At 44.0% G+C, this 26,938-nt stretch overlaps 1 protein-coding gene across 6 annotated transcripts in view; it reads left to right on the plus strand.

Moving 5' to 3' along the window:
* eea1 (early endosome antigen 1) overlaps positions 1-26,938 on the plus strand; it is a 122,330-nt gene that overhangs the window by 16,679 nt on the left and 78,713 nt on the right. For 4 of the 6 annotated variants that reach the window (XM_068058820.1, XM_068058821.1, XM_068058823.1 and 1 more), the window contains exons 2-9: positions 271-357; positions 3,994-4,122; positions 17,647-17,768; positions 19,095-19,149; positions 19,234-19,299; positions 22,768-22,807; positions 23,155-23,268; positions 23,850-23,971. In XM_068058820.1, the coding sequence (XP_067914921.1) occupies positions 271-357; positions 3,994-4,122; positions 17,647-17,768; positions 19,095-19,149; positions 19,234-19,299; positions 22,768-22,807; positions 23,155-23,268; positions 23,850-23,971 (735 nt within the window). Of the gene's footprint in view, positions 1-270; positions 358-3,993; positions 4,123-17,646; positions 17,769-19,094; positions 19,150-19,231; positions 19,300-22,767; positions 22,808-23,154; positions 23,269-23,849; positions 23,972-26,938 lie in introns of those variants that run through there. The other 2 variants (XM_068058822.1, XM_068058825.1) reach the window with 2 other exon arrangements.

Here is a 26,938-nt window from a genome sequence, read left to right on the forward strand (position 1 = left end):
CCCTAGAATATGTAAGTTTGATAATGAGGTGAGCTGCCGTGTGTCTGATCATCAAGGTTGGTGAAAGATGAGGCATGGCTCACATCCCCGACTTTCCCCTTGGATCAGGAAGCCTGCAGCAGAGGGAACTTTTGGAAATGGAGAGCGGAATAGTTTTGGGCCTACATAATTCTTGCCTAGGTTAGCCTGGCAAGAGTCACCTCCCACACTGGTGACTTTAGAAGATAACATCCATTGAATCTGACTAGCAATGTTTTCCTTCTTTCTTAGACGCCTCTCGGCTCTGCGACTTCTGACCCGGAAACCCCGGTAACCACAGCACCTCCTGTCGAAGTCAACGATGATGGTAGTTCTGAGGTAAGTAACTGTGAAACTACACATAGACTTCATTCTTCTAAAGTCAGCTGTTGAAGCCATTCTTCTGTTGCCGTAATAGATCTTCTGAAAGGATTAAATTATGAGGACAGGTTGCATAGACTAGGCTTGCATTCTCTCAAGTGTAGAAAATTGAGGGAAAATCTAATTGAGGTGTTTTAAGATGATTAAAATATTTTATAGGGTAGATAAACAGAAACTATTTCCTCTGTTCCTCTACAACAAGGGGCAAAACCTTAAAATTAGAGTGAGGCAATTTAGGGGTGGTATTAGGAAGCACTTTTTCTTTTCTTCATTCATGGGGTATGAGTGTTTCTGGCGAGGCTGGCATTTATCGCCCATCGCTAATTGCCCTGGAGAAAGTGGTGAGCTGCCTTCTTGAACCGCTGCAGTCCATGTGGTGTAGGTACACCCACAGTGCTGTTAAAGAGTGAGTTCCAGGAATTTGACCCCACGACAGTGAAGGAACAAGCGATCTAGTTGCAGATGTGGGGGGAACCTGGTGGTGGCATTCCCACGGATCTTCTGCTTTTGTGGATGGTAGAGTTTGGGGTTTTGGAGGGTGCTGTTGAAGGAACCTTGGCGAATTGCTGCAGTGCATCTTGTAGATGGTATGCACTGCAGCCACTGTGCGCCAGTCATGGAACGGGTGTGGATCAAGTGGGGTGCTTTGGCCTGAATGGTGTTGAGCTTCTTGAGCATTGTTGGAGGCATGTGGAAAGTATTCCATCTCACGTAGTTTTAGGTATGTTTGGTGCTGCTACAAGGATGCTCTCCTTCTGCTGAAGGCCCAGAGCGCCTCATAGATGGCCAGATTTGAGCTACTAGATCTGTTCTGAATATCTCCCTTTTTAGCATAGTTGTAGTGCCACACAACACGATGGAGCATGTCATTAGTGTGAAGATGGGACTTCATCTCCACAAGGACTGTGTGGTGGTTACTCCTATCGATACTGTCTTGGACAGATGCATCTGCAACAGGTGGACTGATGAGGACAAGGTCAAGTAGGATTTTCAGTCTTGGTGGTTCTCCAGTACTCTGCCAGCTTGGTCAGTAGTGGAGCTACTGAATCACTCTTGCTGATGGACATTGAAGTTACCCACCCAGAATACATTTTGTGCCCTTGCTACTGTGCTTCATCAGCTGAGGGAGAGTGGTAGGTTGTAATCAGCAGGAGGTTTCCTTTCCCATGTTTGACCCGATGCCGTGAGACTTCATGGGATCCGGAGTTAATGTAGCGGACTCCCAGGGCCGCTCCCTCCCGGAATCTATACCACTGTTTTGCCACCTCTGCTGGGTTTTTCCTGCCCATGAGACAGGATATACCCAGGGATGGCGATGGAGGAGTCTGGGACATTGGATATAAGGTAGGATTCAGTGAGTATGACTATGCCGGGCTGTTGCTTGAGTAGTTTGGGGGATCACTCTTCCCAATTTTGGCCCAAGTCCCCAGATGTTAATAAGGAGGACTTTGCAGGGCCGACTGGTCAGGGTGTGCCATGGTTGTTGATTCTGGTGTCGAGGTCATTCCGGGTGGACCATCTGGCTTTTTTCTTCAGTTTTTCTGTTGCGGTTTTGATACAATTGAGTGGCTTGCTAGGCTATTTCAGAGGGCAGTTAAGAGTCAACCACATTGCTGTGGGTCTAGAGTCGCATGTCGGCCAGACCAGGTAAGGACGGTAGATTTCCTTCTGTAAAGGGCATTAGTGAACCAGATGGGTTTTTACGACAATCTGGTAGTTTCACGCAAAGGGTACTGAAAACCCAGAACTCTTTTCCCCCCCAAAATGACCGTATTCTGGGGATCAGGTGAAAAATTCAAAACTGAGATTGATGGATTTTTGTTAGGAAAAGGCATTAAGGGTTGTGGAACCAAGATGGATAGGTGGCGTTGAGACACATATCAGCTATGGTCTCATTGAATGGTGCAACAGGTTCGAGACCTACCCTGTTCTTTTGTTTCTTCTATCTAAACATTAAATAGGGTCATTATTGATGGTCCGTTGAAATGAGGACATTTTCCGTGTTCTCATCCTATGAGCATTTCCTTCTGCTCTTGGAACCCACTCCTTGCCACAGACTAGTTCCTAGTTGAGCATGAAGGTAGCTGACAGGTTTGCCAGCTCTGCTTGAGGAACAGGCACTGAGGTGCATGAATAAAATAAACTGCGTGCACTGGCAATCTGACAGGAAACGCCAAAATGCTGGAAACGCACTGTAGCTCAGTCTGCATCTGCACAAGGATCAGGTATGTTATCACTTTGGGTGTAATCCTTTTCAACAGAACCAGGAAAATTAACAGGTATCAGAAAAAGGGAGGTGGGGTGGGGAGCAAGAATGTGTAGTCCATGTGTAAAGATCTGCCATGCGTTTGAAAGAAACAAAACGGGAGATGGGTAGACAGCTAAGGTCTTTATAGTAGGCGATATAAAGAATTGCAGACCAGGGAGAGAGACCAAGAACAAATCAAAGCTGAGGCAGTGGGTTTACATTGGGTTTGGAATGGAAATGGGCAAAAAGCAGGGTAGAGTTTGAGGGCCTAGAGACAAGAGCCTGGCACAGACTCCTACATGTTAAATAAGTTTCTTTGCCCAGGTGTCTAAGAATTGACTGAGGTGACTTGTCTTTTATCTTTCCTTCTTCCTTTTAGGATGTGACTTCTCCAAAGCATGGCTCAAAATGACAGCTTTAACATGATCAGTGTTGGGACTGGAGGAGGCCATTCAGCCCCTTGAGCCTGTTCCATTGCTCAGTTGATCATGGCTGATGTGTACCTCATTTTCCCACCTCTGCTTCATATCCCTTAATACTCTTACCCAACAAAACTCGATCAATCTCTGAATTTCCATTTTCCAATGTTCCCCCAGCATGCACAGCCTTTCGGGAGCGAGAGTTCCATGTTTCACTTATCCTTGTATGTAAATGTGCTCCCTGATTTCACTTTTGAATGGCCTGGCTCTAATGTTATGTCCCCCTTTGCGCACCCACTCCAGCCCCACCAGAAAGAATATTGTATCAGTATCTACCTTATTTGGAGCCTCTCATCATTTCAATGGTGAAGTGTTATTTTGATCCTGGATGTTTTTCTTTCAAGTAATGTTATAATGTTAATATGTTCTGCCTTTGGTTTATTAGAAGTTTGAAAATAAACACTTGTGTGAAGATATGGATCATGTTTCCCTGCTTTGTGCAGGACAAGGTGCAAACTGTGATTGAGTCTGAGGTCGATGAAAATTGACCCAATTGTAAGGTTTAAATAAAGTAACTGTTACGGAAATCCATATCATGGAAAATTGCACCATGGTGAATTATCACTGGACTTGACCTCAATATCAGAGCTCTCCAAATGTCCGTATGTGTACAATAAACATAAGCATATGCTGCTCCTTCATTAGACAACCAGAGGCAACAAAAGTATTCATCTTTCAAGCTATTCTTTATAAACATGCCTGCGAAATTATAGAAGAGTTTCATCTGGTGCAGTCAAAATTCTGTGTGCAATTTTTGTGTGTGTATGCATGTGCGTCGCTTTCAGAATCGGGAAGAAGTTAGAAGTTCTTGTGCTTGATCTTGCTCTTAATCACAACTATAATTCTGAAAGTTAACACTTTTTCTAGGGATTCATCTGTCCAGTCTGTATGCAATCGTATCTAACACCAACTGAGCTGTTTGAGCATGACCGGAACGAGCACACTGTGGCAGACAGGGCGATACAGGAGCAGCTTAATCCAGAATCGGCCATTAGCGTGGGTTGCTTTTTGTTTGAATTCTCTCTGGGTTGGTGATGGCTTGTGAAGTGGTGGTGGGTTCTTTCTGACATGAAAACCGTCCTGCATTTTTGTTTTTTTTTGTGCAGTAGTAGAGAGCTGGCTTTTCTCTGTTTGATAGAGCACGCTTTCTGCCAGCATGGTGGTATGTTGAGTTTGTCTACAACTGCAAAATTTCTCTCTTAAAATGCTGGGTAAGACAATTGATTGGCTTAATAATTGGTGCAAGGGAAGGTATTTCTTGGATTCTTTATTCAAGTAACGTGCCCTGTTGTAGTGTTCAATGCAACGGATTTGTGCCCATGATTACCTGTGTGGCAGCCTTGCAATTTTGGCCAGCAGGACGGTGCTAAGTAGAAGCGGAAAGAATCGGTCCCTTTAGTGCACCTTGCACTACGCAACATAGTCGATGGGGGTGAGGATAGTTGTAGGCTTCAGAATGACAGACAGGATGGTGAAATGGGCAGAAACATTGCAGATTGAGTTCATTGCAGAGAAGTGTGAAGTGATGCACTTTGGAAGCACTAATGTGGAAACACAGTGCGCTATAAATGGCACAATTTTGAAAAGTGTGGATGAGCAGAGACCTTGGTGTCCATCGTTACGGCCAGGTGAGGAGGGGGTCTCCGGCTCCCCTTGTGCCCTTCCTCTTATTTGACTGCAATAGGCTTAATTTCTTTTAAACAGTGGTTGTGCTTACCACCTCTGTGAGTCTTTTATCTTTTTTCTATACTGTGATCGGACAGGTTTTCTTGAATTTAAACAAGAGGTAAGCTTATTATACTAACCCGATTTAAAAATACTAAAAAAAAACGCTACACATTCACACGAGAATCTCACACACGAAATTAGATTACAGGAGGGAAAATAGATTTGGTGGTTGGGTACAGTCTGGAATAAATGGAACAGTCTGTAAAGTGGATGGTCCAGCAGTTCTCGGCTGAAGCGGGGGTATTCTTAAAGTCCTTAATGGTCAAAGTGTATTTTGGCTGGCTTGCTTTGCCTAGAGTTGCTTGAAGGCAGAACTGCAGTTTGCTCTCTTCTGGCTGCTGGCTGTAGCAGTCTGTTGGCCTGTCGGGTCACTCAGTCGCAGACTGTTTTCAAACTTGATGTTTTTTGGGGAGAGAGAAAGGGAAGCATGCAGCTTTCTGCTGCTGCACACTGTTAGTGCTTGTTTTCTGTCTCTGTAACAAAACTTATAGTCTCTTCAGAGATGAACAGGCGGTCACGTGGTTCTCTCAGTCACCTTGGTTTCTAATGAGGTTTTTCTGGAATCTTCCAATGAAATGCAAGATTCTACATGCCCCAGGAAGCCCGTTCACACTTAGAGGGGGTTGGTTCTTTCAAAGTCAGTGTGTGAGGATGGCCTTGACTGTGCTAATGAACCCATTTTAGGTAATTCAGACACTGAGAGCAAGGCATTGTCCTGGCTGGGCTTTTTGTTAGTCATTTTGTCTCCAGTCCAATCTCCTGGTATTTCAGATGTAAATCTTAGCTGCTAGTTTTTTTAAAAAGTTACTGTAGGTTTTTCCCATTAAAAGTCTAATGTAAGTTTCCAACTGATGAAATTAATATTTTTCATTTGTCATATAGGGTTTTCCTGACACCATACATACAATCCTTAAAGGTGGCAGGGCAAGTTGATGTGGTTAGAAAAAACATATGGGTGTTTGGGTTTATAAGGAGAGGAATAGAATATAAAAGCACAGAACTCATGTTAGAACTTTATAAGTCATTGGTTATGCCTCAGCTGGAGCATTGTAGACAATTCTGGGTCTTACACTTCAGGAAAGATGTTAAGGGCCTAGATACGGTACAACGGAGGTTTATCACAATGTTGTCAGGGATGAGGGACTTCAGTTTTGAGGAGAGGTTGGAAAAATTAGGACTGTTCTCCTTGGAACAGAGAGGTTAAGAGGAAATCTAATAGAGGTTTTCGAGATAATGAGAGGTTTTAATATAGTAGGTCGTGAAAATTTATTCAATCTGGCGACTGGGTCAATAACCAGAGGTGTCAGATTGGCCAAACGTCCAGAGGGAAGATGAGAACTATTTTCACTGAGTTGTCAGGATTTGGAACGCTCTGTCTGAAAAGGTTGTGGAAACTGACTCCATAAATAATTTTGATAAGGAAGTTGGACAGGTACTTGAGGATGAGGAATTATAGGGTTACAGACTAAACCATAGGATGTAAGTTTCTATGATTCCTTGCTGAGCTGAGGATAGATAGAAGGAGAGATAGTCTGACCCAATTGAGATGTTTAAGATGATGGAAGGAGTTGATGGGGTAAATCGAGGGAAACTATTTCCTGTGATGGGGACTTTACTCTAAAATTAGAGCTGGACTGTTTGGGGCTGAATAGTAGGTACAGTCACATAGTGATTATATTACTGGAATAGAATCCAGAGGCCTAGACTAATGATTCGGAGACATGAATTCAAATCCTACCACGTTAACTAGGGAATTTAAATTCCATTTATTAAATCAATCTGGAATATAAAGCTAGTCTCAGTAATGGTAACCATGAAACTACCAGATTGTTGTAAGAAACCTAGCTGGTTCACCAATGTTTGTTAGGGAAGTAAATTCGTATCTGAAGGTGGCTCACCACCTTCTCAAGGATAGTTAGGGATGGGCAGTAAATGCTAGCCTTGCCAGTGACCACACGTCCGATATGTTTTTTTAAAACAAAAGTTCAGCAAACATTTCTCCACATAAAGCTGAGAGACTGGAGGAGATTGATCTATATACCTCAAATTTTTGTTAGGCAAGGGTACTATCAATCTCTGTTTTGAATCAAAGGGGAGTTAAATGGAGTTGAGGTACAACAGGCTCGATGGACAGAATGATCTATTACTGCTCCTATGTTCCTTCCTACAATTAATATGGTGCTGGACACAAAATGAGTTCCGACATTATACTGGAACTACTGTTTAAACTGTGCATATGAATCTCATCTGTAAGGATGTAAGATGATTGGTTCAAAAGTTTTGCTTCCAATGTTTGACATCCCTGCTTGTCCATTTGGCTGCTTTTGGCAGGTTTTGCTCAGCAGTGTTGGAGGACAATGAGAAAAGCAATGTGTATCCTGGTGTTCTCTATGATGGCAATTCACTTCTATGACATGAATGTCATGTCATTGTCAGCCATGGCTCAACTGGTAGAACTCATGCCTCTGAGTCAGAAGATTGTGGATTCAAGTCCCACTCCAGAGACTTGAATACATAATCCAATGCAGTACTGAGGGAGTGCTGCAGTGTCAGAGGTGTCATCTTTTGGTTGAGACATCTTAGCTGAGGCTTTGTCTGCCCTCTCAGAAGGATGTAAACATTCCAACAACACTATTCATGGAGATGTTGAGGTTCTTGCTCCGGTGTCCTGGCCAATATTTCCCCTTCAAGCAAAATCACCAAAACAGATTTCTACGTTACATTGGTGACTATGCTGCAAAAGTACTTAATTGGCTGTAAAGAGCTTTGGGTTATTTTTTATTCATTCATGGGACGTGGGCGTCACTGGCCAGGCCAGCATTTATTGCCCATCCCTAATTGCCCTTGAGAAGGTGGTGGTGAGCTGCCTTCTTGAACCGCTGCAGTCCATTTGGGGTAGGTATACCGACAGTGCTGTTAGGAAGGGAGTTCCAAGATTTTGACCCAGCGACAGTGAAGGAACAGCAATATATAGTTCTAAGTCAGGATGATGTGTGACTTGGAGGGGAACTTACAGGTGGTGGTGTTCCCATTTATTTGCTGCCCTTGTCCTTCTAGTTGGTAGAGGTCATGGGTTTGGAAGGTGCTGTCTAAGGAGCCTTGGTGATTTGCTGCAGTGCATCTTGTAGATGGTATACACTGTGCGTCGGTGGTGGAGGGAGTGAATGTTTGTGGATGGGGTGCCAGTCAAGTGGGCTGCTTTGTCCTGGATGGTGTCGAGCTTCTTGAGTGTTGTTGGAGCTGCACTCATCCAGGCAAGTGGAGAGTATTCCATCACACTCCTGACTTGTGCTTTGTAGATGGTGGACAGGCTTTGGGGAGTCAGGAGGTGTGTTACTCGCCTCAGGATTCCTAGCCTCTGACCTGCTCTTGTAGCCACGGTATTTATATGGCTACTCCACTTCAGTTTCTGGTCAATGGTAGCCCCTAGGATGTTGATAGTGGGGGATTCAGCGATGGTAATGCCGTTGAATGTCAAGGGGAGATGGTTAGATTCTCTCTTGTTGGAGATGGTCATTGCCTGGCATTTGTGTGGCGCGAATGTTATTTGCCACTTATCCCAAGCCTGGATATTGTCCAGGTCTTGCTGCATTTCTACACTGAGGTGTTACGAATGGTGCTGAACATGGTGCAATCATCAGCAAACATCCCACTTCTGACCTTGTGATTGAAGGAAGGTCATTGATGAAGCAGTTGAAGATGGTTGGGCCTAGGACACTACCCTGAGGAACTCCTGCAGTGATGTCCTGGAGCTCAGATGATTGACCTCCAACAACCACAACCATCTTCCTTTGTGCCAGGTATGACTCCAGCCAGCGGAGGGTTTTCCCCGATTCCCATTGACCTCACTTTTGCTAGGGCTCCTTGATGCCATACTCGGTCAAATGCTGCCTTGATGTCAAGGGCAGTCACTCTCACCTCTTGAGTTCAGCTCTTTTGTCCATGTTTGAACTAAGGCTGTAATGAGGTCAGGAGCTGAGTGGCCCTGGTGGAACCCAAACTGAGCGTCACTGAGCAGGTTGTTGCTAAGCAAGTGCCACTTGATGGCACTGCTGATGACACCTTCCATCACTTTACTGATGATTGAGAGATGCGAGAACACAGCCCTGTTTCACGCCACTCAGGATAGGATAGTAGTTACACCACAGAAAACCTCAGTGCACTACTCTTCTGAATAGAATTTTAGATTCACATTAAAAATTAACTCTTACTTTTTCTGATTGTGACCAGGGTATAGTCAATACTTAAAACAGTCCAAAGACAATCTAGTTTCTGTTACTGAGCATCTGTCTACACAGCAACGGACTGATAGTTTGATATGCAAGTGATGCAGCAGCTTCGTTCAAAGAGGACCATTGAATTAGGGGCCATTAAAGATGATGGGTATTATTAATTGGCTGACTTTAAAAAGGACAGATGGTTTCTGTAATGATCAGCTAGCAGAATTAACTGTTCAGAGTTCACACTTCAACTGGTAAAAATAGTCAATATCTTTCTTAATTCCCTTAACATTGAAAAGTCCTCTATGATCTTCAGATGAACTTGTTCCCAACAGAAGGAGAAAAGAGACAGCAGTCCTAGAGTCCTCAAATCTCTGACCTGAACTGTCTATTCAACAAGACAATCAAGATGGATGCTATGTAACACCCAATGTTACTTTTCATCACTCAAATGTTACTGACAATAACCAAGAATTATGACTATTATTTTAGACCAATGGTTAACTCTTAACTGTCCTCTGAAATGATGTAGCAAGCCACTCAGTTATAACAGAGCGCTACCCAGCTGTTCAAGAAGACAGTCCACCATCATAATTTAAGGATAGGTTTGCTTTCATTATATTTGTATATCATGCTTCTCAGGCCTCAGAACATCCCAAAGGGTAGGCAGTGGCGTAGTGGTATTGTCACTGGACTAGTAACCCAGAGACCCAGGGTATTTCTCTGGGGACATGGGTTCGAATCCCACCACAGCAGAAGGTGGAATGTGAATTTAATTAATAAATCTGGAATTAAAAGCTAGTCTAATGATGGCCATGAAACCATTGTCGATTGTTGGAAAAACCCATCTGGTTCACTAATGCCCTTTAGGGAAGGAAATCTGCTGTCCTTACCTGGTCCGGCGCAGTGGTTAGCACCGCAGCCTCACAGCTCCAGCGACCCGGGTTCAATTCTGGGTACTGCCTGTGTGGAGTTTGCAAGTTCTCCCTGTGTCTGCGTGGGTTTCCTCCGGGTGCTCCGGTTTCCTCCCACAGCCAAAAGACTTGCAGGTTGATAGGTAAATTGGCCATTATAAATTGCCCCTAGTATAGGTAGGTGGTAGGGGAATATAGGGACAGGTGAGGATGTGGTAGGAATATGGGATTAGTGTAGGATTAGTATAAATGGGTGGTTAATGGTCGGCACAGACTCGGTGGGCCGAAGGGCCTGTTTCAGTGCTGTATCTCTAAATCTAAAAAAAAAATCTAAACATGTGACTCCAGACCCAGAGCAATGTGGTTGACTCTTAAATGCCCTCTGAAATGGCCTAGCAAGCCACTCAGTTGTACCTAACCGCTACGGAGTCAATAAAAAGGAATGAAACCGGACGGACCACCCGGCATCGACCTAGGCACTGGAAACGACAACGGCAAGCCTAGCCCTGTCGACCCTGCAAAGTCCTCCTTACTAACATCTGGGGGCTTGTGCCAAAGTTGGGAGAGCTGTCCCACTGACTAGTCAGGCAACAGCCTGACAGTCATATTTATGGAATCATACCTGACAATGTCCCAGGCACTGCCATCAGCATCCCCGGGTATGTCCTGTCCCACCGGCAGGACAGACCCACCAGAGGTGGTGGTACAGTGGTGTACAGTAGGGAGGGAGTTGCCCTGGGAGTCCTCAACATCGACTCCGGACCCCATGAAGTCTCATGGTATCAGGTCAAACATGGGCAAGGTAACCTCCTACTGATTACCACCTACCTCCCTCCCTCAGCTGACTCAGTACTCCTCCATGTTGAACACCACTTGGAGGAAGCACTGAGGGTGGCAAGGGCACAAAATGTACTCTGAGTCGGGGACTTCAATGTCCATCACCAAGCAGCTCGCTTGATTGGCACCCCATCTACAAACATTCACTCCCTCCACCACCGACGCACAGTGGCAGCAGTGTGTACCATCTACAAGATGCACTGCAGCAATGCACCAAGGCTCCTTAGACAGCACGTTCCAAACCTGCGACCTCTACCAACTAGAAGGACAAGGGCAGCACATACATGGGAACACCACCACCTGCAAGTTCCCCTCCAAGTCACACACCATCCTGACTTGGAACTATATCGCCGTTCCTTCACTGTCGCTGGGTCAAAATCCTGGAACTCCCTTCCTAACAGCACTGTGGGTGTACCTACCCCAAATGGACTGCAGCGGTTCAAGAAGGCAGCTCACCACCACCTTCTCAAGGGCAATTAGGGATGGGCAATAAATGCTGGCCTGGCCAGCGACGCCCACATCACATGAATGAATAAAAAAAACACCTACGCTGTTTGGGATCTTCTTCTCCCTGCTGCTCTCCCATGCGTTCAAGTCTTCAGAAGAAGGAATTTTCCTCCACACAAGATCAGGTAGCTGGTCGTTCAACCTTATCCATCTTAGAGCGAAGACCAAAGTACGGAAAGTCCTCATCAGCGAACTCCTCTTTGCTGAAGATGCTGCATTAACATCTCACACTGAAGAGTGTCTGCAGAGTCTCATCGACAGGATTGCGGCTGCCTGCAACGAATTTGGCCTAACCATCAGCCTCAAGAAAACGAACCTCATGGGACAGGACATCAGAAATGCTCTATCCATCAATATCGGTGACCACGCTCTGGAAGTGGTTCAAGAGTTCACCTACCTAGGCTCAACTATCACCAGTAACCTGTCTTTCGATGCAGAAATCAACAAGCGCATGGGAAAGGCATCCACTGCTATGTCCAGACTGGCCAAGAGAGTGTGGGAAAATGGCGCACTGACGTGGAACACAAAAGTCCAAGTGTATCAAGCCTGTGTCCTCAGTACCTTGTTCTATGGCAGCGAGTCCTGGACAACGTATATCAGCCAAGAGCGATGTCTCAATTCATTCCATCTTCACTGCCTCCGGAGAATCCTTGGCATCAAGTGGCAGGACCGTATCTCCAACACAGAAGTCCTCGAGGCGGCCAACATCCCCAGCATATACGCCCTACTGAGCCAGCGGCACTTCAGATGGCTTGGCCATGTGAGCCGCATGGAAGATCGCAGGATCCCCAAGGACACATTGCACAGCGAGCTCGTCACTGGTATCAGACCCACCGGCCGTCCATGTCTCCGCTTTAAAGACGTCTGCAAACGCGACATGAAATCCTGTGGCATTGATCACAAGTCGTGGGAGTCAGTTGCCAGCGATCGCCAGAGCTGGCGGGCAGCCATAAAGGCGGGGCTAAAGTGTGGTGAGTCGAAGAGACTTAGCAGTTGGCAGGGAAAAAGACAGAGGCGCAAGGAGAGAACCAACTGTGTAACAGCCCCGACAACCAATTTTATCTGTAGCACCTGTGAAAGAGTCTGTCACTCTAGAATTGGCCTTTATAGCCACTCCAGGCGCTGCTTCACAATCCACTGACCACCTCCAGGCGCTTACTCATTGTCTCTCGAGACAAGGAGGCCAAAGAAGAAGAACTACATCTGTTAGATTTAACCTTTTTCACTTGGTGCGATAATTGTTTGTTTGTAAAGTTTTGGCCTATTGATTACAACGCTGATTGCTTTCTACAATAACCATGTACTTCAGATGTTCAATGGTAATACCCTCGAGCAGCTCCCCCGCACTCCCCCCAGTAACTGGCAGGTCATTTTTGGAAGCCGCAGTTGCTTTCTTCTAAGACCCAGTTTACAGGAACTCGTGAAAAAATATCAAAAATGAGCTCTGTAGAGATGAACAGTATTGCTTGATCATTATTTTTAGGGAAGGAGGTATTAATGTTCTTTGGAATGTTGGGTCCATGTCCTCTGCTGTTCAATTAGTAAATCATTGCTACTTGGTCCCCTCTGTACCCTTCAGGAGCCTACTCCTCCTAATTTGTATGTTTGTATGCTTAATTTCAGTTCTTCAGTCAACTTGCGTAGGTGTCTCCTGCCACCTTGGAGGGAGTCCATTGTAGGTCAATTAATTATTCGTGAACTCTGGATATAATGAGATTGATCGTCCTAATGGCCTAAGTCTTGACTTGGATACAGTGGAATGTGAACAGAAGGAAGAGGTTGGAGTATTTGGAATTTGAGAGGCAAGTTCAAAAGAGCAGTGACATTGGTAGTGATAGAGAACGGTTTTATTTGAGTAAGGGAAAGATTAGTGATAAGGGAAGGATTGCTCCTCAAGCTAGCTCTTGTGTTGAGTGTCCAGAACTGGGAGACTAGCACGGGAAGCACCTCCTAAATATTCAAGTCTTGTACAAGACTTGAGCTTCATACAGTTGAATTGTTGAGGGAAGAAGAAATATTTAGTATGAAAGAGCTTTTAAGATACAGCTTTAGTAGTGGAAGATATACAGGAAATCAGTGAGGCCACAGAAGTTTCTAAGGCTAAGTATGTTGCTGCACGTAGAAAGACTTTAGACCAAAATCATTAAAGATGACAACAGCTGTTCAGACATGAGATTTGTATAAATTGTGTGCAGTGATTTCTACTGTCCTGTTGAGAGGCACGAGGAGATTAAGGGGTTTTGAGTCTGCCATTGCATGATCTGGGTAGTGAGCACTGCATTAGTATTAACATCAGAGGCAATTGATTGCTGAAGAGTGGATAGGATTTTTTAATAAGTAAACCTTGGTCAAGGAATGTAGCGGAGAGGGAACAAAGCCTTGGGAAAGGCCTGAGTTAACAAAGAAGGTCAAATGATCATCCACAAACTACACAGAGTGATTTGAGAGGAACCTGGAGAACTTTGAACGGATTTGGTGAAAGGCTATTCGATGGTCATGTGTTTTGTAGCGTGTGTACCCGGGGGCAGTGCCATAGGCATTCCTGATGTCTTGGATGATGAGGTTGGAAGGAGCAGCGTACTGGAAAAGTATAATGCAGGCGACAGTCTCCAGTGGACTGGGTGAGCCAAAACCTTCCCTCGTTATCATGCTTTGCACCAGGATCTCAATGTTAGATAAGAGCAGCTTCTATCATTTCACAAAGAAGCTGCCTAGCTTGAAAGCTGAGAGGGATCACCTTTCTTAAGGGAAGATGGTTTTCGGAAATTTCCGAAGTGGAATACAGTTGGCCGGGGGTTAGAAGAAATTATACCAGAGAGGGATAAGTTTCAGACACATACCTGGAGAAGGGAGTGATGCCATCAGGACTGGTGTTTTTACTGGAATCCCAACCTGTAATCTCCTATAATTCTGTAACTCTCCGTAATCTCTGCATTCCTCCAAATGTGGCCTTTTGTGCATTCCTGATTTCCTTTGGTCCACTATTAATGGCCATGTCTTCACTGTCTAGGTCCTAAACTCTGGAATTCCTTCCCTAAGCGTTCCACCTCTCCCTCTCCCTTTAAAGATGCTCCAAGTTTTTGGCCGTCTGTTCGAATGTCTCTTTGTGGCTTGGTATCAACTTTTGTTTGGTGCTGCTGTGGGAGCCTTGGGATGTTGTACCATCTTACAGCAAGACCTGCATTTATGTAGCACCTTTCAGGATCTCCGGAAGCATTTTATCGCTAATGAAGTACTTTTCGAGTGTAGTCACTGTTGTAATGTAGGAAATGCAGCAGCCAATATGTACACAGCAAGATCCCACAAACAGCAATATGATAACGACCAGATAATCTGTTTTTGTAATCATGATTGAGGGATAACTATTGACCAGGCTTTTTTTCAAAATAGTGCTATGGGTCTTTTACGTCAATGTGAGACGGCAGGTGGGACCATGATTCATGAAAGGTGCTATACAAATGCATTTCATTGTTGTCGTCCTAGTAGAAGACCAGAGAGTGAAGTGTCTGAAATATCCCAGCTCAGAGAAAACTTTACATTGGGCAGAATGCAGTAGTAGTGAGAGTATGTTCACCACAATCATCAAGTGTCCAATGAAAAGGTGAGAGCTGGCGGGCCGGGGAGGCAGGAGTAGCTGAGCGTGCAGAAATTGCGAATAGGGAATAAAGTTGGCCTGAGATCCTTCCAGGTGATCCAGGCAACAGTTGTGATGAGCAGAATTTTTGCCGAGAGACGGATCCGACGGGTATCTTTAAACCAAGATGCAGGAGAAGGATTGACGGAAGTGGAATCATGGGATATTCCACACAACAGAGAATGTTATAGGTTACTTCACTAGAATGGTCGAGAATGATAACAGCGTTTGGCATATGAGTCTAAAGTAGCTCAGGGTGTTCCTTTATACAATACTGGTGCCTGTTGGCCAAGTGGTAATCAGCTGTGCCCTGATCTTCTCGGGCCATCAGGGCACTTGGTCAAGGCCACAACTCTCTAGTTTTGACTTTCAGATTGAGACCAGGCCAGTTGCAGACACCAGTAGTTCATGTTTCAGCTTCCAGGCCAGTTTCCAACAGTGCAAGTTGATGATGCTGATCAGAAAATGGTTGAACTATGAGTAGATGATACACGTCTGTTATTTGATCATCTTCCTGTCCAGTGTAATGGAATCTACAGTCTGCAGGACTCATAGGGAAATGTGTGCGAGCTGTTATCTAGACAAGTGGCTTATCGAATGCTCTGGCAAGTGCACTGACCCTGGTCGCAAAAAATGCTTTTGTTTTTTGGAACAGAATGCCCTAATAGAAATTGAAAACCAAGTTGTTGAGGTAATTAAAACTGGTTAGTACTAGATAAAAGGGTGAGACAATGCCATTCAAGCTGAGGAAGTTTTTGTACTCCAGGCAGTTTGAAGAAAGTGAAAACTGAATCTAGGAAGTGTTTCTGTTATCTAGATGAACTGATTACCCAGACCTGGCCATACTGTGCACCAGATTGCCACTGAAGGGCATGGCAAACCAGGAATCCATGCCTTCAACCCTGTCATGAGGGGAACTGAGTAGGCTCTGGAGAAGTGCGCAGTTTTTATGGTGGACACTACCTGTGGAATTCGGGATTGTGGTCACATCTTGCAATCATGATCTGAAGACCTACCTGAAGAATTGCAAGGTTGTGACGAGCTGTGTGATTGTAATTTGGGGCCGTACATGCTGAAAGGACTACTCGGAGGACTTGAGATCCATCTTTGTTACATCTGATAATTAACGTGTAATCCTTAAGCCATATACATCAACTGTGATTTAACTGCTAGTTCATGTTTAATATGTTGTTTTTGGTTTAAGTGTTAAAGTAAAATTTATACAAATGAAATCTTGTTGATATGGTTTGTTTCCTAAATTGGGGCCAGTCGATGGGTTCAATTCTTTTGCTTTGTTAGTGAATTCCACAGGGATCATAACACCAGCCATGTCTGAATTATTATTAAAATTCTCATCCTTATGTTCAAATCTCTCCATGGCCTCTCCCCTTCCCAACTCTATAACCTCTCCAATCCTGTGAGATCTCTATGCTCATCTAATTTTGGCCTCTTGCGTATTCCCGATTTTAATCGCTCCACTGTTCCTACCCCTGCCTTTAGCTGCCTGGGCACTAAGCTCTAGAAATACCTCCCTAAGTGCCTCCACATTTCTGCCTCACTTTCCTTTCCTTCTTTAAGACGGTCCTTAAAAGCTACCTCTTTGACCAAGCTTTTGGTCTTCTGTCCTAATATCTCCTCCTTTGGCCTGGGGTTGAATTTTGCTTGAAAAGGCTCCTATGAAGCACTTTGGGATGGTTTACTACATTCAAGGTGCGAAATAAATGCAAGTTCTTGAATCTGAATGAATTTGAATACTGACAGACGTGTTTGAAATGTTGCAGTCAAGATGCATCCTGTGCATCTCATTAGATATTTCAGCACTGTTACGCCACCCCTTCATTCTCTGTGTTTGAATTGAAGTTCAGTGGGAGAATAAAGTAGTTCACTGAAACTGGCACAGATCTTGTGAATTGTAAGGGAAAGAAAACGAAAATTTCAATATAAAGCAGAAATTTTTTGTTTAACAGTCAGGTAAGTGATGGGATGGAGAGAGAGTATGCAGTAAGGAAAAGATCAAGGTTTCCTTGTGGGCCCTGCAGGGGCACTCTTTCCCTCCTGGCAAGCAAGTAAACTTAAAACAAGATGATTTGATTTGACTTGCGTTCCTGTGGTCTTGTCTTGCCCTTTGTCCAGTCTGGTAAGTTTAGCCGGGGGAGAGAGCACCCACTGCCATTTCTGTACAGGCCTTGGGATAAAATAGTTACTGGAGCCTCATCTGCATATTTAAAGGGCACCTCAGCAGGTATTGGAGAGTGGAATGGAAGGGGGAGGGGTTCGACTTGGGAGAGCAGAGTGGGGAGGGTTTTGCCTGGAGAGAAGGTGCGGGGTGTGGAGAGCGGAGGATTTGTTAAGAGAAAGTTTAATTAAAGAGTTGACTGTAATACACTAATGGCCACAGAGGTGAACACTTGTGCACAGACAGGCTGCAATATTCATCATCAGCTTCTGCAGTGGTCAGTACTTCGGTGTTGCAGTAGAATACATTTGTCCTCTATCCTCCCCAGTGGCTTTGTGAGCTTGGCATGATTTATTTGGCCATTGCAACCTTCTGCTGAGACGTTACTTTTCTTTGCTTCCCATTCATTTCCAGTAATGAACCTGTTTTGTGTGTGAGCAGTGGTATATTTGTGTGCATATGTAAACGGGCCTCTTTATTTTTGTGTCTGCTTTCCTTTAACAGGGTTTTATTTGCCCACTGTGTATGAAGTCTCATGCTTCAGCAGACGATCTCTTCAAACACTATGAAGCGTTTCATGATCCGGGAAATGATTCTGGCTCCAGAGAAGAACAAACTTCAAGAAGGTTTGTTTGTTTGTTTGCTGTGGGAATAGTCCTGTCATGCTGCTTTCTGCTATTTTCAGGGTTTCAGTTGATATAAGGCAGCTTGGGTTAATTCTGCAGCCATGATGCTTTGCTGTTTCACACGCTAGGTCAAACATGGCAAAATCAGGTATAATAATTCATGCCATTTTATAAATCAGTTCCTTTTTAAGTCTGAGCCTTGGCTCAGTGGTAGCACTTTCTCACCTTTTGAGTCAGAAGGTTGAGAGTTCAAGTTCCACTTCAGAGACTTGAGCGCAGTATCGAAGCTGATGTGTTGGAGGTGCTGTCTTTTGAATGAGACATTAAACCAAGACTCTTTCTGCCCTCTCAGGTGGATGTATAAGATCCAATGTCACGATTTCAAGAAGAGGAGGGGAGTTCTCTCCAGTGTCCTGGCCATTATCATTAAAAACAGAAAATCGTTAAAAACAAGATCTGACCGTTTATTTCATTTGCTATTTGTGGGGCCTTGCTGTGCGCAAATTGGCTGAAGCATTTCCTGCAGAAGGTACTACAAAACGTATCTCATCAGCCCTCGCACTTTCAGGATTAAATCAAACCAAACTGAACAGACCTCTACCAATAAATGTGACTGCTAACCAGCCTGGGCACACAGCCCTTCATTATTACATGAGATAGCAGCTTACGATGCTGCAGTGGCAGTAACAGAGAATGTCTTTGTCTATTCAGGACTACACAAAATTCCTCTCTCCTAAGCTCTGCATATGATTGATTTATTTTTAAATATACTGTACATGGGTTCTGCACAGGAAGTTGGGGTATCATCCCTCGAGACTTTTTATAGCTCATTTATTTGCCTCCTCAGTGCGAGACTTGCACTATGTCTGATGAAAAATGTTCACTGTTGTATTCTGAAGTTTTTAATGCCATTCAGTGGCGTAAGGTGGCAGTTATGTGTTGCTGTTTGACCAATAACTTCCGTTGTTTCCCGGTGAACATTCAGGAGCATCAGCCCAACTGATCAGTTCTCACTGGTTGAACTGTACTGGCCAGCTTGGGAAGGACATCCCTTGTTTTTGTATTCTCTCAAGTGATCTAAGGCATTTCCTTTTGGAAGAAGGTGTTACGAATTTCAGTTCGAACAACCTAAATGCTTTCCTGCAGCCCTGGTACTGATTATTATTTACAGCTGACCGTGAACTAATTTGAGGCTCTGTCTGGCGACCTGGTGATGGAGAAGGGGGAAAGAGTTGATTCTGTTGCATGTAGTAGAATGGCATATGTGCACAGTTCAGAAAGACCTGCCTCCTGACTGTAATTATTTTGTTTCCCTTCCTTATGCAGAGATGACCTCGCACTCCATCAACAAGAGGTGCAAGATCTGCAGGCCTCCTTAAAGGTTGGAATATGCGCGTTCAGATTTCTGCAGCTCCGTCTTGCATTGGGGTCACTGTACTCTAACACTGATCTGTACTCTCCATAGGAAGAACGCTGGTTCTCGCAAGAGTTGAAGAAAGAACTGGATAAAGTTCAAGGGCAGCTGAAGCAAGTAATTCCTTTCAAATACCTAAAACGTCAGGCATTGAGATAAGTGACAAGCTAGATTGGGAGCATTCTCCATATAATTTGTATAACCTTTTGCACATTAAGCCATGCGACAGCAGCCCTAACTGCGTTTATGATGCTTAGATTAGGGTGTAAGAACAAGGAGACCTGGGGTTTCTTTGAAGGTGGCAGGGCAAATTGAGAAGGCTTTCTTAGTCGAGTACAAAAGCAGGGAGTTATCCTAAACCTTTGTGAAACACTGGTTAGGCCTCAGCTGTATTATTGTGTATTCTGGGCACCACACTTTAGAAAGGATGTCGAGGCCTTGGAGATGTTGCAGAGGAGTTTTATTAGAATGGTACCTGGGATGAGGGACTTCAATTCTGCAGAGACACTGGAGAAGCTGGGCTTGTTATCCTTGGAGCAGAGAAGATTAAGAGGATTAAGTGGCTCGGGTGAAACTGTTGCCAGTGGCAGGAGGGCCGCTAACTAGAGGACACAGATTTAAGATAAAGAACTGGAAGGGAAGTGAGAAGAATGTTCATTATGCAGTGAGTTGTAATGATCTGGAATGCCCTGCCTGAATGGGTGGTACAAGCAGGTGCAATAATAGTTTTTCGAAAGGGAATTGGATTAATAGCTGAAAAGGAAAATTTATGGGGCTGTAGGCAAAGAACAGTGGGACTAATTGGATAGCAGTTTTAGAACCAGCACAGACATGATGGTTTGCGTGACCACCTTTTGTGTTGTATGATTCTTTGTTGCAGGACGTTATATTTTATTAATAATAGTAAAAAAAAGTCATTGACAACCAGCCTGAAGATTTATCAAATCTGAAGTCCAGGTGATGAGTTTAAATAATATAAGATCCTGTTCTGGTGGCATGCCATTTTAAAAGAATTATGTATTTAAAAATATCAATTATTAAAATATTAATTACAATGCTTAAAATTGTGCTGTTGACTAGCACACCAGAAGAAGCCTTCCATCTTCAATACACATCAGTACTGTGTTCTAACTGTTGGGAAGTATGTCTTCAAAGGTGTTAATAGGTGTAAGGATCAATTTTCGCTTGGATTTGTAATCATTTTACTAGCTATCGAGTGTCGTGTTGCTCTGTGATCTGAAGTTAATGCCGCAACTTTGGAGCTGTTGAGATTTTTTTTTTTAAACGTTGGCTTGAAACTGTAGTAACGTTGAGTCGGTAAGTTTATTTTCTTGTCACCAAGATTGACGGGGGTTGGGGGAGAATCTGAAAGAAGCACTCAAACTTGGAAAAAGGTTTGAGAGGGTCACTGGCAGAATTATGCCACTTGTAACAAGAAGACATAAGGGAGCAATTAGGAGGAGCCTTTCACCCAGACTTATTTTGAGTATGGCCTGTATTACAAGTGATGTTGAAGCTCAACCAGTTGAGGCATTTAAGAGGGAGTGACTTGCAGATTTTGTTGAGAGTAAGAAAAGTGGAGGGGAAATGAGGCTGAAGTAGCTCTGCTGTGAAGTTAGTTGCAACATTTTCAGTTTTACTTTAGCTCTATTTAACTTCCTTTGGGAGTAAAATAATTTCCGAAATTGGACTCACCCCTGCCTAATTTATCCTGCACCTCGTCTTTAAAGGCCCGTGTTTACCTGCCACATCCTCAGTGGTTGAGGTCCCGTTTGTCTCAGTATTCTCCTCGTTCCATGTGCCCCCAGGGCACTTGGCCTTTATCAAGGCATGTGTGTCCTTTGGGTGCATACAGAGAAACTCCTGCATTTCCCCAAGTTTCGTCCAGAATTCCCGATTGTCATTACAAGGCTTAAGGCGGGGCTTTTCTTTAAGTAACATTTGTTGTTCACTGGGACTAAAGAGGACAAGTATTTTTATGTATGTACATACCTCCTCTTTGCCCTCTCACTTCTCATCCTTTACTTTCCTTTTGGATGTCTTAGTCTGTTCCATCATGGGGTCATCTTAGGTTCCTCCAACTGTGGTGCCGAGGGAGTCGCTCCCTCATATGGGGGTGGATCCTCGCTATTATATCTGGATGCCTCTTCTTCTAGGCTTCCCCAGTCTACCTCATCATTGGTGTCATTATTGGCAGCAGGGTATGCTACTGCCACAGCCTGAGGGCTGCTCTTGTTTTGTTTTTGTACGCGGTCATTCACTCGCCTGCATAATTGCAGATATTCATTTTGGTAGGAAGAACATGGAGAGACAATATAAAATAAAGGGTACAATTGTAAAGGGGGTGCAGGAGCAGAAGGACCTGGGTGTATATGTGCATAAGTCATTGAAGGTGGCAGGACCGGTTGAGAAAGCATTTAATAAAACGTACAGTATCCTGGGCTTTATTAATAGGGGCATAGAGTACAAGAGCAAGGAAGTTATGTTGAACTTGTATAAGACACTAGTTTAGCCTCACCTGGAATATAGCGTCCAGTTCTGGGTGTCGCACTTTAGGAAAGACATGAGGGCATTGGAGAGAGTACAGAAAAGATTCACGAGAATAATTCCAGGGATGAGAAACTTCAGTTATGAAGATAGATTGGAGAAGTTAGAACTGTTTTCCTTGAAGAGAAAGCTGAGAGGTGATTTGATAGAGGTATTCAAAATCATGAGGGGTCTGGACAGAGTAGATAGGGGGAAACTGTTCCCATTCGTGAAAGGATTGCGAATGAAATGGCACAGATTTAAAGTATTTGTTAAGAGAAGCATTAGTGACATGAGGAAAAACATTTCACACAGCGAGTGTTTAAGGTCTGGAATGCACTGCCTGAGAGTGGGGTGCAGGCAGATTCAATTGAAGCATTCAAAAGGAAATTTGAGTGTTACATGAAAAGGAAGAATGTGAAGGATTATGGGGAGACGGCAGGGGAATGACACTAGGTGAATTGCTCTTTCAGCGAGCCAGTGCAGACACGATGGGCCAAATGGCTTCCTTCTGCACTGTAACAATTCTGTGATTCCTTATACTTGAAAGTTTACAGTTCTTTTAATGCAAAGTTGCCCAATCCATTAGCCACTAACCACAGTGGCTAACCACTAACCACAGTGGCTAATTGGGAATCCAGTTGTGGCTAATTGTATTTCTGATTAATCAATAAAAATGTGAAGTCGACACTGTTTGTAGGGCCTGTGTTGTTAATGCATAGTCGCACGTGACCTTTAACCGTTTCGTCCATTTGTTGGCAAACTGGTGAGGGGAAAAGCAGAGTGTGTGTGTGTGTTTATTGATCATTGTGAGTACTTTACTTACGTGATTACTGAATGGTGGTAGATGTTTGTAAAGTAAACATACACATTTACCTGTATTGTGAGGTGTTTTGTACTAACATTACTGCATGTAGTTACAGTGTTGTCACCTTAGCCTTGCCTGTGCCAAGTCAGCTTTATATTGGATAACACTGAGTTGCCTTGCGGAATTATATTTAATTGACAATGTGAGGTGTTTAATACAGAGTTGTAAACTCGTTCTGCATTTCTTTCCAGGCATCCCAGCCTGGTGGAGTGATGTCCCCTGGCCCTGCAGGTAACTGGAGTTCTGTTTACGATGTTTCCAACAGTTTGCAATGAAACTTTTAACTGCCAGACAATTTTTTGTAAAAGAAAAGTGTGCGTGCAGTGGTGGGTACCTATTGTTTCAATTTTATTTCTTGCAGTTTTGTCAAGCGGTAAATCTGAAACTCTCAGGTAACATTTTAAACTAAAATAAAAGCAAAATACTGCGGATGCTGGAAATCTGAAACAAAAACAAGAAATGCTGGAATCACTCAGCAGGTCTGGCAGCATCTGTGGAAAGAGAAGCAGAGTTAACGTTCCGGGTCAGTGACCCTTCTTCGGGTCATTTTAAACTGTTGTTTTTTCTTATTTCTTTAGAGTTAACGAGCCTCCAGTGCCAATTAGAAGATGCCCAGGTAGAAAACATGAAGGCCAAGCAAATGAATGAGTTGCTGGAACAGAAAGCCGCCACATTAGCGACTGAATTAGTAGGTGAGTATGGGTTCCCCCACTGAAGGACCAAGTGAAATGAAAAACTTGCATTTCTATAGCGCCTTTCTCAACTCGGGAGACTCCAAAGTGCTGTACAGCCAATGAAATACTTTTGAAATGTGGTCGTTATTGCAATGTTGGAATCACAGCTGCTAATTTGAACACAGCAAGCTTCCACAAACAGCAATGTGATAATGGCCAGATAATATGCTTTTGTAATGTTGGTTGAGGGGTAAATATTGGCCAGGACATCGGGAGAGCTTCCCTGCTCCACTTTGAAATACTGCTGTGATTTTTTTTGCGTCTACGTGAGAGAGCAGACGGAATCTCAGTTTCATGTCTCTACTGGAAGTTGGCATCTTTGATAGTCCAGCACTCCCTCAGTCCGTCATTGGGCGGGTAGCCCAGATTATTTGCTCAACTCCCTGGAGTGAGATTTCAACCTTTGACAGAGGGAGGAGTGCTACTGCTGAGCCATGGCTGACATCCTAGGCTATTGAGGCACATCAATTCCAAAATATCTGCCCTTTTGAAAGCAACTGCACGTTCTACGTAGGTTAATGTTCTTCATTCCTTAACAGATATTAAAGTAAAATTTGACGATGAGAAAAGCCACAGGGACCATGCAGAGTTGAGACTGCAAACCTTAACGGAAGAGCTGGGAAAAGAAAGGGCCGAGGCTGAAGAACTCCGAAGTGAATTGGTACGCAAGCTTTGAATTGTAGCTTTCTCTCAGGAATTAGCTAAAATATTTAAGCTACCGAAAAAAGCCTTTAAGATTTATCCTGCCCTGAACTATAACTATTTTGTTCTGAGGCAGTTTCTCGCTGCCTCTCAAGCCTAACCAACTGCATCCAACTGTTGGCCCTCTTTTCATCTATTGATCTTGATGTCATTATCTCCTCTGACCTCACATGCAAATAGCACATAGAATCTTAGAGAGATACAGCACTGAAACAGGCCCTTCGGCCCACCGAATCTGTGCCGACCATCAGCCACCCATTTATACTAATCCTACATTAATCCCGTATTTCATTAATTCCATATTTCCTATCACATCCCCAACTTCCCTCAATTCTCCTACCACCTACCTACACGAGGGGCAATTTACAATCACCCCCCCATTAATAAAGTTCCATTTAATCTTTTGTGCTAAGCACTTCACAGCTTTGAACTTTGTATAAAGTTCAAGACAAATTAAGGCCCAAATGATTAAGGGAAATGTAGCAGCAAGTATTGGAAATTGGCTAAAGGACAGCAAACAGTGCTAGTGAATAGATGTTTTTCAGTCTGGCGGGTTGTAAACAGTGGTATCCCCGAGCAGGATATTGGGGCCCCTGCCGCTCTCCCTGTGTCTTTGTCTGGTGCTTTCGGTGCTTAGGTGTATATAATACATACATGTCATTGAATTTTACCACACAGAGACCATTTGGCCCATTGTGCCTGTGCCAGCCCTTTGAAAGAACTATCCAATTAGTCCCACTCCCCTGTTCATTCCCCATTGACTTATACATGTTTCATTTTCAATTGTATGTCCAATTCCCCTTTTAAAATTTACTATTGAATCAGCTTCCCTTTGTTTTACTTCAGATTCCAGGCAAAGTAGTCTGGTAGTTCTTGAACTGCACTAGCGAAACAGAGGTCATGAGTTTAAATCCCATCTTGGCAAGTAATGAAGTTCATTTCATATTTTTTGGACTGGCATCAGAAATTGTGACCATGAAAGCTGCTGTTTTATTGCAAAAAACCCAAGGGGTGTGCTGATATTGTTCAGTGAAGGGAAACTGCTGCCTCTACTTGGTTTGGCCTACATGTGACTCCAGTCCCACACTATGGTTGACCATTAAAGCATTCAGTGCAGCCAGCGATAGTCAGTCATTTACGGCATAGAAGGAGGCCGCTCAGCTCTTTGAGTCCATGCTGGCTGTCAGCAGATCAAGTCACTCTCACTCCCCCGCTCTATCCCCGTTGCCCTGCAAGTTTATTTCCTTCAAGTGCCTATCCAGTTTCCTTTTAAAATCATTCTCTCCGCTTCCACCCACCTCGTGCACAACGAGTTCCAGGTCATTAACACTCGCTGCTAAAGAAGTGCTTCCTCCCGTTTCCCCCTGCATCTCTTCCCCAAAACCTTTATTCTGTGTCCCCTTGTCTTTGTACCATCAGTTAGTGGGAACTATTTTTCTTTGTCTAGCTTATCTAAACCTGTCATAATCCTGTACATTGCTTTCAAAGCTCCCCTCAATCTCCTTGGCTCCGAGGAGAACAACCCGAACTTTTCCAACCTAACCTTGTAACTTAAATCCCTCATCCCTGGAATCATTCTGGGAAGTCTCCTCAGCACCCTCTCAAGGACCCTCACATACTTCCTCAAGTGTGGTGACCAGAACTGGACGCAGAACTCTAGTTGGGGCCTAAGCAGAACTTTATAAAGGTTCAGCATAGCTTCCCTGCTTTTATACGCTAGGCCTCTATTTATGAAGCCCAAGATCACATATGCTTTACTAACCACTCTCTCAATATGTCCTGCCACCTTCACAGGTGCACGTGCACCCTCAGGTCCCTCTGTTCCTGTTCACTCTTTAGACCTGTGCCTTTAAGTATATATTGCCTCACCCTATCCCTTCTGCCAAAATGCATCACTTCACACTTGTCTGTATTAAATTCCATCTGCCACTTGTCTGCCCATTCTAGCCTATTTATGTCCTGTTGCAGGCGGCTCATATCATCCTCACTTTTTGCCACCCTAAGTTTGGGATCATCAGCAAATTTTCAGCTTCTACTCTGTATTCCAAGATCCAAGTCATTTATATGTAGTTTAAAAAAAAAAGCAGTGGTCTAGCATTGAACCTTGTGGAACACCACTGTCTACTATCCTCCAGTCTGAAAAACAACCATTTATTATGACTTGCCATTATTTTGTCCTTAAGCCAATTTTTAATCCAACTGGACACTGACCCTCCTATTCTATGCGCCTTAATTTTGTTAACCAGCCTTTTAAGTGGCACCTTATCAAACGTTCTGCCAAAATGCATCACCTCACCGTTCTGATGAAGGGTCACTGACCTGAAACATTAACTCTGCTTCTCTCTCCAACGATGAGTATTTCCAGCATTTCTTGTTTGTGTTTCAGATTTCTAACATCTGCAATATTTTGCTTTTATACTAATGTTAAACCGACTAGCCTGTAGTTGTTAGGACTGTCCTTCTACCCTTTATTTATTTTATTTAGAGATACAGCACTGAAACAGGCCCTTCGGCCCACCGAGTCTGTGCCGAATCACAGATCAACCACCCATTTATGCTAATCCTACACTAATCCCATATTCCTACCACATCCCCACCTTCGCTCAATTCTCCTCCCACCTACCTACACTAGGAGAAATTTACAATGGCCAATTTACCTATCAACCTGCAAGTCTTTGGCTGTGGGAGGAAACCGGAGCACCCTGTGGAAACCCACACAGGGAGAACTTGTAAACTCCGCACAGACTTATCTACCCTAAGCATAGCCAGCCTTTTTAAGACCTCCACCCTCAATATATACCCTATCCGTTGCCTCTACTCTCCATTTCTACCGCTACGTTGTCAGATTCCTCTTCATTAGTAAACTCTTCTGCAAAGTACTCATTAAGCATATTAGCCTTTCCCTGTGCCTGTAAGCATACATCAC

This window comes from Heterodontus francisci, chromosome 27, assembly GCF_036365525.1.
Source record: "Heterodontus francisci isolate sHetFra1 chromosome 27, sHetFra1.hap1, whole genome shotgun sequence".
Classification (NCBI taxonomy): Eukaryota; Metazoa; Chordata; class Chondrichthyes; order Heterodontiformes; family Heterodontidae; genus Heterodontus; species Heterodontus francisci.